Source organism: Aspergillus lucknowensis (genome assembly GCF_044049455.1).
Source record: "Aspergillus lucknowensis strain CBS 449.75 chromosome Unknown BJX67scaffold_25, whole genome shotgun sequence".
Taxonomy (NCBI): Eukaryota; Fungi; Ascomycota; class Eurotiomycetes; order Eurotiales; family Aspergillaceae; genus Aspergillus; species Aspergillus lucknowensis.
The window spans coordinates 91,343-104,684 of NW_027263569.1; the positions used below are offsets into that span (position 1 = coordinate 91,343).

General features: G+C 51.5%; 5 protein-coding genes across 5 annotated transcripts; 2 read left to right on the top strand and 3 right to left on the bottom strand.

Annotated features, from left to right (window-relative positions):
• Window positions 1–131: 131 nt before the first annotated feature.
• On the bottom strand, window positions 132–1,021 carry BJX67DRAFT_355555 (uncharacterized protein; the record flags this gene model as incomplete). The annotated part of the gene is made up of 1 exon (XM_071029315.1): window positions 132–1,021. A coding segment is annotated over exon 1 (262 nt), but the record flags the coding sequence as incomplete, so codon positions are not given.
• BJX67DRAFT_355556 (TFIIIC subunit 6 family protein) lies at window positions 1,022–2,707 on the bottom strand. Its single transcript, XM_071029316.1, has 2 exons — window positions 2,460–2,707; window positions 1,022–2,384 (listed from the first exon to the last, which is right to left on the bottom strand). The coding sequence occupies exons 1-2, from the start codon at window positions 2,553–2,555 to the stop codon at window positions 1,551–1,553; spliced, it is 930 nt and encodes a 309-aa protein (XP_070885355.1). The 5' UTR covers window positions 2,556–2,707; the 3' UTR covers window positions 1,022–1,550.
• Window positions 2,708–2,757: 50 nt separating this feature from the next.
• On the top strand, window positions 2,758–5,909 carry BJX67DRAFT_355561 (uncharacterized protein). Its single transcript, XM_071029317.1, has 3 exons — window positions 2,758–3,068; window positions 3,441–4,906; window positions 4,977–5,909. The coding sequence occupies exons 1-3, from the start codon at window positions 2,993–2,995 to the stop codon at window positions 5,418–5,420; spliced, it is 1,986 nt and encodes a 661-aa protein (XP_070885356.1). The 5' UTR covers window positions 2,758–2,992; the 3' UTR covers window positions 5,421–5,909.
• On the bottom strand, window positions 5,901–11,343 carry jhd1 ([Histone H3]-lysine-36 demethylase). Its single transcript, XM_071029318.1, has one exon. It carries the CDS (start codon window positions 10,873–10,875, stop codon window positions 6,622–6,624), a length of 4,254 nt encoding a protein of 1,417 aa, XP_070885357.1. The 5' UTR covers window positions 10,876–11,343; the 3' UTR covers window positions 5,901–6,621.
• A 464-nt stretch (window positions 11,344–11,807) lies between these two features.
• Window positions 11,808–12,511, top strand: BJX67DRAFT_381904 (putative pre-mRNA branch site protein p14; the record flags this gene model as incomplete). The annotated part of the gene is made up of 5 exons (XM_071033104.1): window positions 11,808–11,839; window positions 11,970–11,993; window positions 12,092–12,148; window positions 12,213–12,340; window positions 12,411–12,511. 5 exons carry the CDS (start codon window positions 11,808–11,810, stop codon window positions 12,509–12,511), a joined length of 342 nt encoding a protein of 113 aa, XP_070885358.1.
• Window positions 12,512–13,342: the final 831 nt, after the last annotated feature.

Here is a 13,342-nt window from a genome sequence, read left to right on the forward strand (position 1 = left end):
CGTTACTTTACACTTGTGCTCTTTGTAGAAAGATATTCCATTGAGGATCTTCGGTCTTCCGATCTCGTCATCCAAGCTAGCGATCCTTCTTATATCAGTGCGCAGAGCTTCTAGAAGACACCAGGGTATGCCTCTAATCCTCTTCATGCGTCCCCGAACCTCAGCTTCGAGTCTTTACTTTCTCTTGCAATGCTCGGTAATTCCCACAAGCTAGCCTAGGACCACCTCGCTGCTCTTGTGATTGCATTGCATCCCCCATATGAAGCGACTATATCCAACTAACCCCTTGAGAACAACCAGAATCAAAGAAACCCTCCACACCCACAGCCAACCAAATAAGAGAAAAGAAACCGAAAAGAACCTCTGAGGTTCCTTCGTTCTTCCAGCAACCATCACAATGACATCGCCATCCCCCCTCCCATCAACACCTCGCACGCGCCCATCCGTCATCACTCCAACATTCAGCCAAAAAGACATCTGCTCCGCCCTCCTGGCGTCTGCCACGCAGACCCCCAAGTCCCTCGACGTCACGGATACAACAAAAAACAGCAGCAGCAGCAGCAATGCACACTCATCCGCGGCATTCGAGTCTCCGCCTCCGCCGCCTCCGTCGCCCGTGGAATCGAGCAGCCCACATGCTTTCTAGAAAGCGTCCGTGAATAATCTTATCTTATTTCCTTTCCCTTCATCTTTGGTCTCTTCAACTACGGCTGCGGCTGCTGCTGCTGCTGCTCTTTACGTCTCCACATGCAAGAGGGGACGGGTAGGAGCGGTCTCTTTGAATTGATATTGGCGTTGGTTCTGGGTTCTGAATACCGGCTCGGTCTGCGATACGTCGCAACCTCCTTTCTGTGCTTTTTGGCTATGAGGTTGCTATTGTTTTCTTCTACTTGTCGGCCTTTGGTTTGTTCGAAAGTGCGTGTTTGATGGTATAGTTTTACCACCAGCTTAGGTTGTTCTAGCTACTTTCACCCTTTGGGACTTTCTACATAGAAGCTTTGGAAAGGTTGGACTATTTTACCCGATATTTGTATGTTTTTCTCTTCGAGAGCATTATCCGTTGGATATCACCTTAGAATACACTTACGACTTGGATCTCGTACTATTAGACCATCCCTCTCTATCACCTCGATCATCGTAAAAATCATTTTTATCCTACTCCGCGGCAATTTCCAGCAATTGTTCATTTGCATGGTAGCTGCCGATCACACAGGCCGTTCCTTGCGGCTCGCCATCAGGTGACGTTAACTTACGTGAAAAATCGGTTCCGTTCGCGGAAAATGGTGGTGTGTCCATCATCCCAGCATCGAGAATACGGTCGAAGCTCGTTTTTGTGCTTGGCCGAGGTGTTCGTGGTTCCTCATAATGAATCGCGTTTTGCTCCTTGGTGAGCTCGGGTGAGCCTCGGCTGGATTCAGACTCACGTGACGGGTCATCGTTCAGACACCACTCCAGCTTGGCGATTCCATGTGGTTCAACCCCGATGGTTGCCGCCTTGGAATGGCTTTCGGGACTTAGTTTGAAGACATATGGGAAATATGAGGCAATGTTCAGCCCGAGCGTGGTGGCGTTTCGGATGAGCCGGCATCTTGGTTACCCAGCTGGGAACAAATAGTCTCTAGCTCCGTGATGGCTTCGGGATCGCCCTGAAGCGCTCGCTCGTTAAGCTGTTGGATTGTGGCTAACTGCTCTTCTGTTCGTACCCATCCACGTAGTCGATCCTCGAGGTTCGGAGCACGCCTTAAGCTGCTAAAAACGGTGCGGACATTGTCCGTTTCGCCCTTGCGCCGCTTGACATCCTTGAGACGTTCCAGGAACCGAGCCTGGTTCGATTGGTGCTCTGGTTTGTAGACTAAGCCGGGAAGGCCTGAAGTAGGCGTGCTACCGGAGGCGGGCAGATTTTGCGGCAGAAGCGGCCGTTGCTGCTGGAGCTGGGATTGCGGGATCGCTCCCGATCCAGAGCTCGAGATAAGATTTGCCTTTCGGCCAAGGATCTTGACGCTATTGGCAGCGATGAGATCAAAATCTTTGGTTTGCTTCAATGGAGGGGCCTGAAGAGGGGCGGCGCCATGGCTGTTGGGCTCAGAGTTTGCGGTGGGATGGGAAAAGAACAATTCAGTGCCTATCTGATCTGCCCATGATCCGCTGAAGATTTGATTTTGGTAGGAAATAATGGGGTTGGGGCCATGGAGGCCGAGAATCTGGACTCGTTCGGGGGAGGTGGGGTCTGTTTGGGAGCTGTTGAGGGCGGAATCTTGGTCGTTCGCGCGAGAAGGTGTGGTGGGTGCGGCGGTTGTTGATACCGAAGCAGACGGTTCATTGCGACGGCGCGGGGGTCGAAGCGGGCCGTTTTGCGTTGTAAGGTCGAGGTTGAGAAAGAAGGTCTGGCGGTGGGATTGGGATTAGTGGGTTGGAAAGTTGGTCGGCGCTTTTCTTCAGAGAGAGAAGACCGTACCTACCTCTGTTTCCGTGTCATGATATTCATATTCCCATTCAGAATCGTCGTCATCTCCCGGAGGAGAGCTAGAGGCCAGAGCAGGGTCGAGCACCGACATTGCGGTGAATGGAGTACGGACAAGAAGCTGTCGAGATCGGGGTGTGACGTGATGTTGGACGTCTTGCCTTGCAAGAGATCGGCAGCGGACCTTTCCAGATCGGAAGGATCTGAACTTGAACGGTAATACTGGCGTAATTTTGGTGATCTGGGTGGTATTTAACGTAAAGTCCAGTATGAAACCGATCGTGAGCCGTCGACGGGTCGGTTCGGCGGTTGCCCGAAAAGCCTCAGGCCATCCAGCTCCAGCCCTGCCGCATCCAGCAGTCAGCATCGGTTCAGTTCAGACTTCTCTGCACCCGGTGTCATTCTTTGTCTTCGTGCTGACCAATTGCTGATTGACGCTGCTCTACACATAACAAACACTCTAAGGGCATTCCGCCCTAAGGAGGAAAGCCTTTCCCTCTTATCAATGAACCTGGAGCCCTCTTGCTCTCCATGAACCTCTCGTCTTCCATTCACTCTCAGCCCAGTTGCTGCCCAGTATCCGGAACAAGAAGAAAAACATCCAACAGTAAGTCCGGACGCCCTCTTTGCTTTGTTAAACGCACCAATCATTTGAGTCTGTTCCTGTTGGATCGTTCCTCGTCCAGCGATCCGGCACTGCGCGGAAGCAAGGGAGGTCATCAGCAATGCATCCATCACTGTCCAGCCCACTCGTTTGTCCCATTCTTTCCCTTCCTCTTCGCCACCAATTGTCCATTATCTTACCCAATTCCGCTGTTTCCGGTCGCTCCAATGCACCTGACCAATTGTTTTTTACCTGCTTACGGGATCTGTTGCTGGTCCCGGTCGGTTCACTCCCCGCCAGCAGCACCGTCATCGCTACTTGCGGATGTTCTCGACCGCCCGCTAACCCAGCAATGTTTTCGTTTTGCTTTTATAGTGCCTTCTCCTCTTCCTCCTGCGATTGCACTCCCGTGCCTGGATGCTCGCCCTCGTTCCTTCCTTTTGCTGCTCCTGCTCTTCACTGCTCCGGTGCTATCTGTCGTCGCCCATCCCGCCGAGGCCAAGGCCCCATCGACCGCCACTATCTTATCGCAGCCCCTCGATGGTGCTATCCCAATTAGGAAATTATACAATAGACCGCCCACTCCTACCACTTTCGGGACCGTTACTTATCCCTTGACCACTGAAGGTGCCGACTGGGATAGAGAAGCCGAAGCTGCGCGAAATAACCCGCTTCCTGGACCCTCCAACGCCGCGGCGTTTCCCACTACCTGTGAGCAGATGGTTCAGAGAACGACCGCAGCTATTGTCACACTCTCTTCGCTTATCGCCTATGTGACGATTAACAGTCTCGCCCGTGCGGTGAGGCCGTCAGCTTTCGTTTGGTACGAGGAGGATAAAGATGAGGAGAGCTGGGTTGCTTCATCTCCTTCTTGGGTTGACCGGAAGGCCTGTCGATGGCTTGGCCTCTGTGGAACTGCTCACTTCCACCCAGTCTCTGCACGTTTCGGCCATCATCAACCCACCTCCATACCTCTTCCGTCATTTGAGAAAGTAGATTTACCGCCTTGGAAGGAGTACTGGGGTGGCGAAACCGACCACACTAAGGCAGACTGGGATGCAGCGGAAGAGTCTCGTCGACACATCCCCGACTATGTTCTTGAGTACGCCCCATTCGTACACCTTTTCTCTAGTGAACAGTTCTGGCCGTGCGATATTGCCGAACACCTCTATCACATCACCCCGGCGCTTAATTACACCCCTATCCAGTCGCAATCAGATCATCCATCTTTGCGGGACCTTGATCAGCTGAATCAATGGGAGGGAGGGGACAATGTTTTCCTTACCAGCAATGATGATGTAGAAGAGCGCCCTCCGTGGATGGAAGGAGAGAAGAATGTCCCAAACCCTCCAGAGGAGGATTCCGAGCTCTCATGGGCCGACTGGGATGGCCGAGTTGATGGGGCCTTTCCGGACGATACCCCCGAGAATCGAGCCGAATGGTATAATACACAGTTATCGTCACAAGACGGGAAGAGGCAAGATATTGCGCGGGAGGAACTTGGTTATCTCATGCCTGATGAGGAGAAGGTACGCGACGAACTTCGGAAACGGTATGGAGGCGAACCGATAAGTACCCATGGTCCAGGCGGACGAAGTGAGGCGCCTGCAATTCTGCTGGTCGTGGACAAGGGCAATGGAATTGTGGATGCATTCTGGTTCTATTTTTACAGTTTCAACCTGGGAAATGTGGTCCTGAATGTTCGGTTCGGTAATCACATTGGAGACTGGGAACACTGCCTCGTGCGATTCCACCACGGAAAACCAAAAGCGCTCTTCTTCAGTGCTCATTCTGGGGGAGAAGCGTACAGCTATGAAGCAGTGGAGAAGATAGGTCAGCGGGTAAGTATATGAACTCACATGCCATTGGTTTCAGTCATGGATGGGGGCTGACTGTTAACGCAAATAATAGCCCGTCATATACTCAGCAACGGGCACGCATGCCATGTATGCTACACCTGGTGTGCACTCATATGTTCTTCCGTGGGGCCTTCTCCATGACCAAACGGATCGCGGTCCTCTGTGGGATCCGCTCCTCAACTCCCACATGTACACATACGACCATGTGAATGATACCCTTCGGGCATCTACTCTGAGCCCAACCGCACCCACCGAGTGGTTTTACTTCAACGGCCATTGGGGCGATAAGTACTATCCCTTGAGAGATCATAGACAGTACCGTTTTGCGGGTCAGTATCATTACGTGAACGGGCCTCTAGGTCCTCGATTCAAGCACCTTGACCGCCACAAAGTATGTCAGGGACCTGATACAGCGCCCTGTATCATTAAAGATTTCATTGGAGAGCAGAAGCGGGCTAAACGGTGGACTGGTTCTGGACCAGAGAACCTCCACTGAGAATTCCTATTATTGTCCGCGATGCCTTTCTTGGTCAACGGTTTGGCCAGCGACCTTGTGATGACTTTACGATTACGATTTCACCTTTCCCTCAATTCCCGTCTTTCTCTCCGTTATTTTTACATCTGGTTATTCATTATCGATATCCCTCTGCAGCTGGCATTTGTACTTGTTCGTACATGGTATACCCCTTATCTTTACTCGATCTTGATTGGAGTTTTCGACGACTAGATATTGGAGCGCACTGTGGACCTAAACCCTAGAAGGACATGTGACTCCATTTTGCAACGCACAGCACCTGCGAGGTGCCATGAGACGTGGAGTTCCGAGGATTTTTTTTTTTTCTGGCCGTGTGCCATTGGTCTATAGACGTATTCTGCGGCAGACGGTTCTGGAAAAGTATAGAAAGTCAAGTATTATGCGATATATTTGCAGTATATCTTCCACGTTGACTAGCAATGCTTCGATTGCAGGGCCACTCCACAACTAGTAAGAAATATTAAATATAAATTGCATTTACATCTTCAAGATCCAACATAGCTGGAAAGGAAGGAACAGAAAGAGCAGTTAAGCAGAATCAAGTAGATTAATCACTCACTGTATGAGAACAAGTCAATTTCAACCAGACTTGCTCAGTAAAAAAAGACACGAAAAGAAAGAAAAGGATATTCAATTTCAGCTTCAGAAATCCCAGTGTTGTACCCACATGAACGCCCTGTATGATAGACAGGCTTTAAGCCAGGAAAGATAGAGAAGACAAAAAGAAAAATGGCTCGAAGTACTCAACTAAGCACATAAAGGAGATACCATGCAAAGCAAAAGCGATAGCTTTATAATGAGGAGAAAAGAACAAGACACAAGCCTAAGACAACCACATGCCACATGAACGCCAATGTAAACGAAGAAAGAGAAACGGAAAAGAAGACGACAGGGAGAGAGGAAGCAAGGAATTGGAAGGAAAGGAAAGGAAGGAAGGAGCGAGTAACAAAATCCAACCCATATCTGTCATACTCCGGCCCAAGATAAAACTCCGTAATCCCAGGTTTCCGACTCGAGGTTGGCCTCTTTCTGATCCCAAGTTGGCCAGCAGCCCAGATAGCATGTCTACAATGAGGTCGATTAAAAGTGAGGAGTTGTTGGAAAAAAGAAGGAGGCGGAGAAAAGCTCCGCATGGGGAGGAGGATCTAGGAAATAGAAAGCATTAAACTCGTCCGGCACGCCGTCGTAAACTGAATTCTTGTTCTTGCAGTTCACGAATCAGGCGGAGGCTTTCGGCATCGGGGTCGTTCTCGGCCATATTCCCTCGCTCGGGCTCGGGTACTTTGCTGAGCTGGCCGGGTGACGCAGAAGACGCAACCTGGCGTTCAAATTTCTTCTCCACAGACGGAGAAAAACTTTTCTTGCCGTGGGACGAGGTTGGGCGAGATGCAGACTTCTTTGATCCAGATGACGTTCCCGACGTGTTCTTCCGCACACTAGTACTGGGCTCGCTGAAGGACGAACGGCGAGCAGCTTGCGTGTTTACTGTAGGCTTAGTCGACTTTACAGAATGAACGTCTGGTATAAACCTCTCAACTTGGCGCGGTTGGCGAGATGAGTGACGAGAGCCCGATGATGGGGTATATAGAGCGGCTGCGTGTTCCCCGTCCTCGACCTGATCATGGATATCCATCTCATCCGCTAGTGAGGTCGGGGGTGAAACCAGTGTCGTAACCGGCTTCGACATGGTTGCGGCCAAATCCTTAGTAGCAAGTGCATCTGCCTGGAAGGCTGGCGGTGACGCATATGAGTTCTGGCCGGTGAGTGCCATATCCGCGTGGTGTAAACTGTTTTTACCCGAGCGCGGGGACGTCGTGGGCAGGCTAGCACGAGAAGTGTTCTCGACTTCTCGAGTGTTCAATTGTGCCGGCTTTGCCACTGGTGAAGTGCTTTCTTGCTTCATTCGTTTACCTGCGCTGGGACCGTGCCCATCGTCGTTAGGCCGTGGCCTTTTCGCCAGGCTGGTTGATCTTGGCTTTGATCGTTCCTGTGCCTTCACAGGATCGATTCGACCATACTCATCGTGGATACAACGACGCTGGAGCAGACAGCAATCAGCAACGAACAACAGAAGTCGATCAAGAAATGCTACACAAACCTTGCTTTTCCGACAGTCATCACAAGCTTTGCTGCGACCCTTTTTTGCTGAGTTTGCCCCGTCTGGGCTGAAATCACCTACTTTTGCCGCCGTGCCGTGCGATGTTGACATACTCGCAGCATACTTCGCTGAAGCTTCCGTCCGATCGGCAAATTTAGCGATATTGTGGCTATTCTGAAAACCAGCACCGGACGCAATTGCGGCCAGTGAGTTCAGTGCAGATGCTGCATCCTGCGCGGTAGGCGTGTGGGTTCCTAGGCTGGGAGCACCGATTGTGATCTGCTGAATTGCACCTCCACCGTTCTCTTCCTTATGATGGCATCGAATTCTTCGTTTGCGGCATGCATCACAAGCAACCCGTTTCGGGCCTAGGCCAGAGCCGCGTGAAGTAGTTCGAGGTTTTGGGGTATTGTCTTCACTCCCTGGCGGTGCCGGAAGGGAGTAAGCCACCACAGGAGGGGTGACTTTAGGTGCAGGCGCGGAGCTAGCATCGTCCATGATGGTGTCTCCTTGGGAGATATCAACTGACCGCTCTGACAAACGTTGCACAGCTTGCCTTTCAGCGTACGTCCGCTGGTTCTCGGCGTTGCGCTCCGAGCGGCGACTAGGTCTCCCAGCGGGCTTCTTCTCCACAAGGCTGAGTTTTGCATTGCTTTCCACAACGCCCGGCCGAGTCCACTGTGCAGCTTTTTCGTTGCCACGCTTCCACGCGATCCAAATCCCAAACATTCGAACTACGTCGATTGGTTCCCCGGACATTTTGGGTATAGATCTCTTGACGGCATTCCGGGTATCAGCGGTAACGCCCTCGACAAGATAAGAGCCTGCAATTAGCGCTGTCCGAAGAAGGAACTTCGCAAGGTCCGGGAGTCCCTCCAACTCAGCTTGAGAGTAAAAGCGTGAATTGTGGTATGGCGATCCAGAAGGCTCAGTGTTGGCCCGTTCTCCAAACTCGTAGTAGATAGGATACTGTCGATAAAAGCGGTGATTCTCGTCCTGTGAAAAGGCATCCAACACGCTTGGAGGCACTGGGTCTTCCTCCAGATACTTCAGCGCAGTGTACCACTGGATCTTCTGAAAGAACGGATATCTAAACTTCATCGGAACCTTAGTGTCCTTCTCAATCTTCGCAACCTTGATCTGCATGCCGTAGTTAAGTCGAGTCAGGAAATTTCCCCCGATAACCAGACTGTTTTCGGGAGTCCAGACGGCATGAATCCAGCCAGATGGTATGAGCATTGTGTCGCCTTCAGAAAGATCAACGCGATAGCACTCCTTGGTTTGATCTCCCAAGAATGTATAGTCTTGAGCAGGCGAGTTGCACCACTCCTCATACTTCTTCAGATGCTTGTCTTTAGGCGGTATGAAAAAGAACGTCTTCTTGCCTTTGAGGATGTGGTAGTAGACTGAGGAGCCTCCAAAATCAATATGGAAGTCGGTGTAGCAGTCGGCTACTGACATTAGGCAGTAGAATTGCACTTTCGGATAATCCCCCACGGCTTTCAACTCCTCAGGCCAGACAGCGTCCTGGAGGTCAAGATCTCGCACTATCTTCGGACGGCGAATCAGCCTGCCGAGTTTACTCTGTGAGATTTCAAGGCTAATGACGTTTCGAACGACCTTGGCACCAGTGCTCTCATAGTAGTCTGTCCACTTCTGCATTGTCCACCGCTTGTCTTCCCCATGCTGGGACTTGACGTCGATGACTTCGACCCTTTCTTCCGGACCATAGAGCTCGGAGACCGTCCTGACTGTTAAGTCTTTTGGGATGACCATATCTAATTGATCTTGGTCGCAGTCAATTACCATATCATAACCGCCATCAGGGAGATGTTCTAGGAGTTCGTCAAACATCTCTTGTGTTGAGGCGTCTTGAACAAGGGTATCAAACTCAGAATCCACGAACGGAGCTGAGTCACGGGTGTTATATTCGGCAGGAATAACAATTGGCTCTGTCATCCCGTTGCCTCGCTCGAAATACTCAGCAGTGACCAATTCTGGGCGCATGCGGGGGAAAGTCTCGGGGAGGAAGCGGATTTTGTTTTGTTTGATAGGCTCGATATAATGATGCTCCAACGAGTCCGTCGCGGATTTTACCAGACCCTGGTTGAGGCCTGCATAATCGATCGAGGTGCGAGCGCGCGATGACTTCCGGACAAACGTAGTCGGACCGTGCATAGGTCGACAGGTTTTGCAAATGAACTTGTCGACTGTCCTGATTTCACGGTCATTCTTGAACCCTGCGCAAACGATGTGAAACCACCGCTTGCAACCATCACAGCTGATCCATGTGACATCGCCTTGGTCATCGTTATCGGCTGGTATTCTAACGAGATTGCATGCCGCACAGCTTGCCTGGTTCGACTCGTCGTGGTCTGCGTTGTCCTCCTGTTTGAGTGACTGGCCCTGGGAGACAGGGGCTTCTTCATTCAGATCATGGACGCCAAGGCAGAAGTCTTCGACAGGTGCGTTGGACTCAAATCCCCCCGGTTTGCCTTCGTTATCCTCATCTTCCTGCCAAACAATGGGGGAAAGTGCCGAGGAGCTTGTGTTTGGCCTGATACCTTGGATCACGGGCCGAGACATAGCAGCGGAGCCATCTGATTGCGATCTCATGCGTGATGGCTGAAGGCTGGGAATTGTGGGATAGTTCCCAGCCGCGATTTCGCCGCTTGAGTCCCAAAATGTACGCACAATTCCCGCCTTGGGTTGGGTGTGAAAGCCATAATTATGATAAGATTCATCTGCACTAACTCGTTTAGCGAAATGGGTCGGTGGGTGGAAATTCGTGGGGCGCGCAAAGTTTAACAGAAGTTCTGCATCGGTCTTCATGCTATCGGAGATCGATGAAGCGTCCGTGTCTGGCAGAGCGCTTAACCGATGTTGAAAATATGGAGATTGATCTTTTTCCGACCGCGGTCGCTTCGACGGGGGCTCAATCGGCTCTGTAGGTTCGGAAGGAAATAGCGGCACAGTCGAGTGGGAGTTTTGTGAGGGAGGACGGTGGGAGAGGGGTGCGAATGTAGGACTGGTCGCCAGCGCGATCGTCGCGAGAGTGTCGATGGTTGAACTGGATCGACCGTGACCTGAGCGATGAGATGGTCCGGTATCAGTGGGAGAGAACCGTTTATTAGCAGATGCGAAGCCGGCGTGATCAGAGGATGAAGGTCCCGGACCATCGAGGTCCAACCGTGAGGTACGGATGCCGGTGGTTGAGCATGGCGATATAGGTTCAACAGCGCGTCGCGGAGGGGAAGGAGTTCGATATCGCGGCGGCCGGCTCCCAAGAGGAGCCACAAAAGAGGTAGCACTGATCATCGTGAAAAGCAAAGACGAAGCCAGAGAGGGAAAAGAGGTAAGGAGTCAGGGTAGGGAGTGGCCGCGGAGGTGACGAGACGTGCTTGCGGCAAGCAGATGCAAAGCGGAGGGGTAGTCGACAACACGGGCTAGAGAAAGGCTCCCGCAGGTGGAGTGAAAGTCATTACTGGCGGGATGACTGGCGCACAGCAAGCAATGAGATGAAATCGGATCTGCGGGTGCTGGAAAGGGGAACAAAGAGGTTGACGGAGGAGAGTCGCACGGCGGAGCGCTGAAGTTTGAGGGGGGTTCCAGTCTCTCCCTCTGCCGGCTCGTCGAGAGCGGCGGAAAGACGCAGCACCGGGAACAAAGCGACGGACACAGACAAGAGGGAGAAGAGGCAGGGGTGCAGAGCCTGGACGACTCGAGAATATTCGGATGACGGAATCGTGGGATTGCACGCGATGAGGGAGAGATTGAAGCTGGCAGATGGGAAGTTGAGAGGGGGCAACCCGAATCGCTGGACGAGAGCGCGAGAGGTCCTGTTGCTGCCTCAGGCACCCAGTCGTTTGCGGCCGCAGCCACTGGAGCAGGAGTGCGTGATCTTAGCCGGGCAGGCATGGATTGGGGGAGGGACTGTCGATGGACTCGATAATATTGAGGATTCCTTTAGTTTACTTCAGTCGATTCTAGAATTCTAGCTTTCCATGCGAAGCTGTTCTCTGTATCCGCTGCTGCTTGATACCGTGGGAAGACTAGTCCCAAAGAGGAAACAAAGGCTCCTCCGAACCTCGCGACCAACTCAGCCCTTTCGGTTCTTCTCTACCTTCCCTTCGACTTCCCCTTCTATCTCCTCTTCTTTCTCAACTGAATAGTCTCGGGCCCCGCTCGGGTTTTGGATTCATCTCTTCTAATCAACTATCCCACCTTTTCTGATCCCCTTTTGCCTGAGGATGAGCCGGAAGCTCGCCCCCGAAGCCAATCGGTAAGTCTCGATTCGTACCCCTCCCAGATCACCAGGGCCCTTCCGATAAGGATGACTAGGCTTGCGACTATGCGTTCAAATATCAATGTCAAGTTTGGAGCTGAATTCGGATTTTCTAACTTTTGTTCAGGATTCTTTTTGTCAAGAACCTCAAGTATGCCCACCATTCCCCCAGGCCGCTTGATTCGCCTCCCGCATCAGCAGACGATCCCGTTGTCATAGCATTGGATCGAGAAGCTAACCAAAACACAGCTACAACGTAACTGCAGAGCAACTCTTCGACCTCTTTGGAAAGTTTGGGCCTATCCGGTATGCTGTCGACCAGCGCGAGTTACTCGAATACTTTATGCCGTGCGCTAATGGTCTCTGTCAGACAAATACGCCAGGGAATCGCGAACAACTCTAAAGGCACCGCTTTTGTGGTTTACGAAGACGTACACGACGCCAAACAGGCATGCGATAAGCTCAATGGCTTCAACTTTCAGAACAGATATCTCGTCGGTAAGTACTTGGATGCATCCATGCCAGTTGGGCGTCTTACGGGTATGACTAACTCGCCGTCTCTCTATAGTCCTATATCACCAGCCGGAGAAAATGCTTAGATCGAAGGAGGACTTGGCGGAAAGGCAAGAGAATTTGGAACGTCTCAAACAGCAGCATGGTATAGAGTGACGTGACGATTTCCTTTTTATCGCTTTCTAACGTGTCCTCTGCGCTCTACGCAAGGCATGGGAATGCGCGCTATCTTTGGTCGGCTGTGGGGTTCTTGGCGTTTTATTGTTGCTTCTTATATGGGTTTCATGGCTCTTGTTCATGGGTTTTAAGGGCTAGCAGGTAGAATGTCACACTTCACTGGATTTTTCTTTCTAGGGAGAAGGTGAAGCGATTTCAGGCTGGAATCAGTTCTGTTGCATTGCTCAGTTTCCGCTATCAATATCATCTTATCGACTGCCTACCATTGCTTAGTACGGCAAACCTGTGGGAGGTGAAAATCCGCTGCGCGTCAAATCGTAGAGGGCAGAGGCGACAGGAGTGACAGAGTGTTCAGACCAATCAAGCTGCACTGGAGCTGCGAGGGCCCTGAAGGTCTCGAAGATCTGCCAATCTAAGCTTCATCGAAGTGGCGACCAGTTAGGGCAGAATTAGCAGCTGAAACCATGTCCTTAAGTTGATGTCAACTGTATCCACTTGTGCTGCATTGCAGTTGACGACCCAGCCACTGCGGCCCGCAGCCAAAGCATAAGCGTAGCTATCAAACTACGCGAAGAAACTATCTATTTCTGAATGGAAGCCATGCTTGGGCGTTCGATTGGTGTGAAGGAATACAACAGTCTGCGGAAATCATCGCATGCCCATTCCCGGTTCTTAGTCAGGCACGTAGCTAGCCCCTTCTTCAGATATTAGCGAATCCGAAAGACTGCAGTATCCATCATTTCGACATTTCGACTTGATCACAGCCCAGTTGGTCTCTTCAAAGCAGATGGAAGAAGTTGGTCCGAGTGC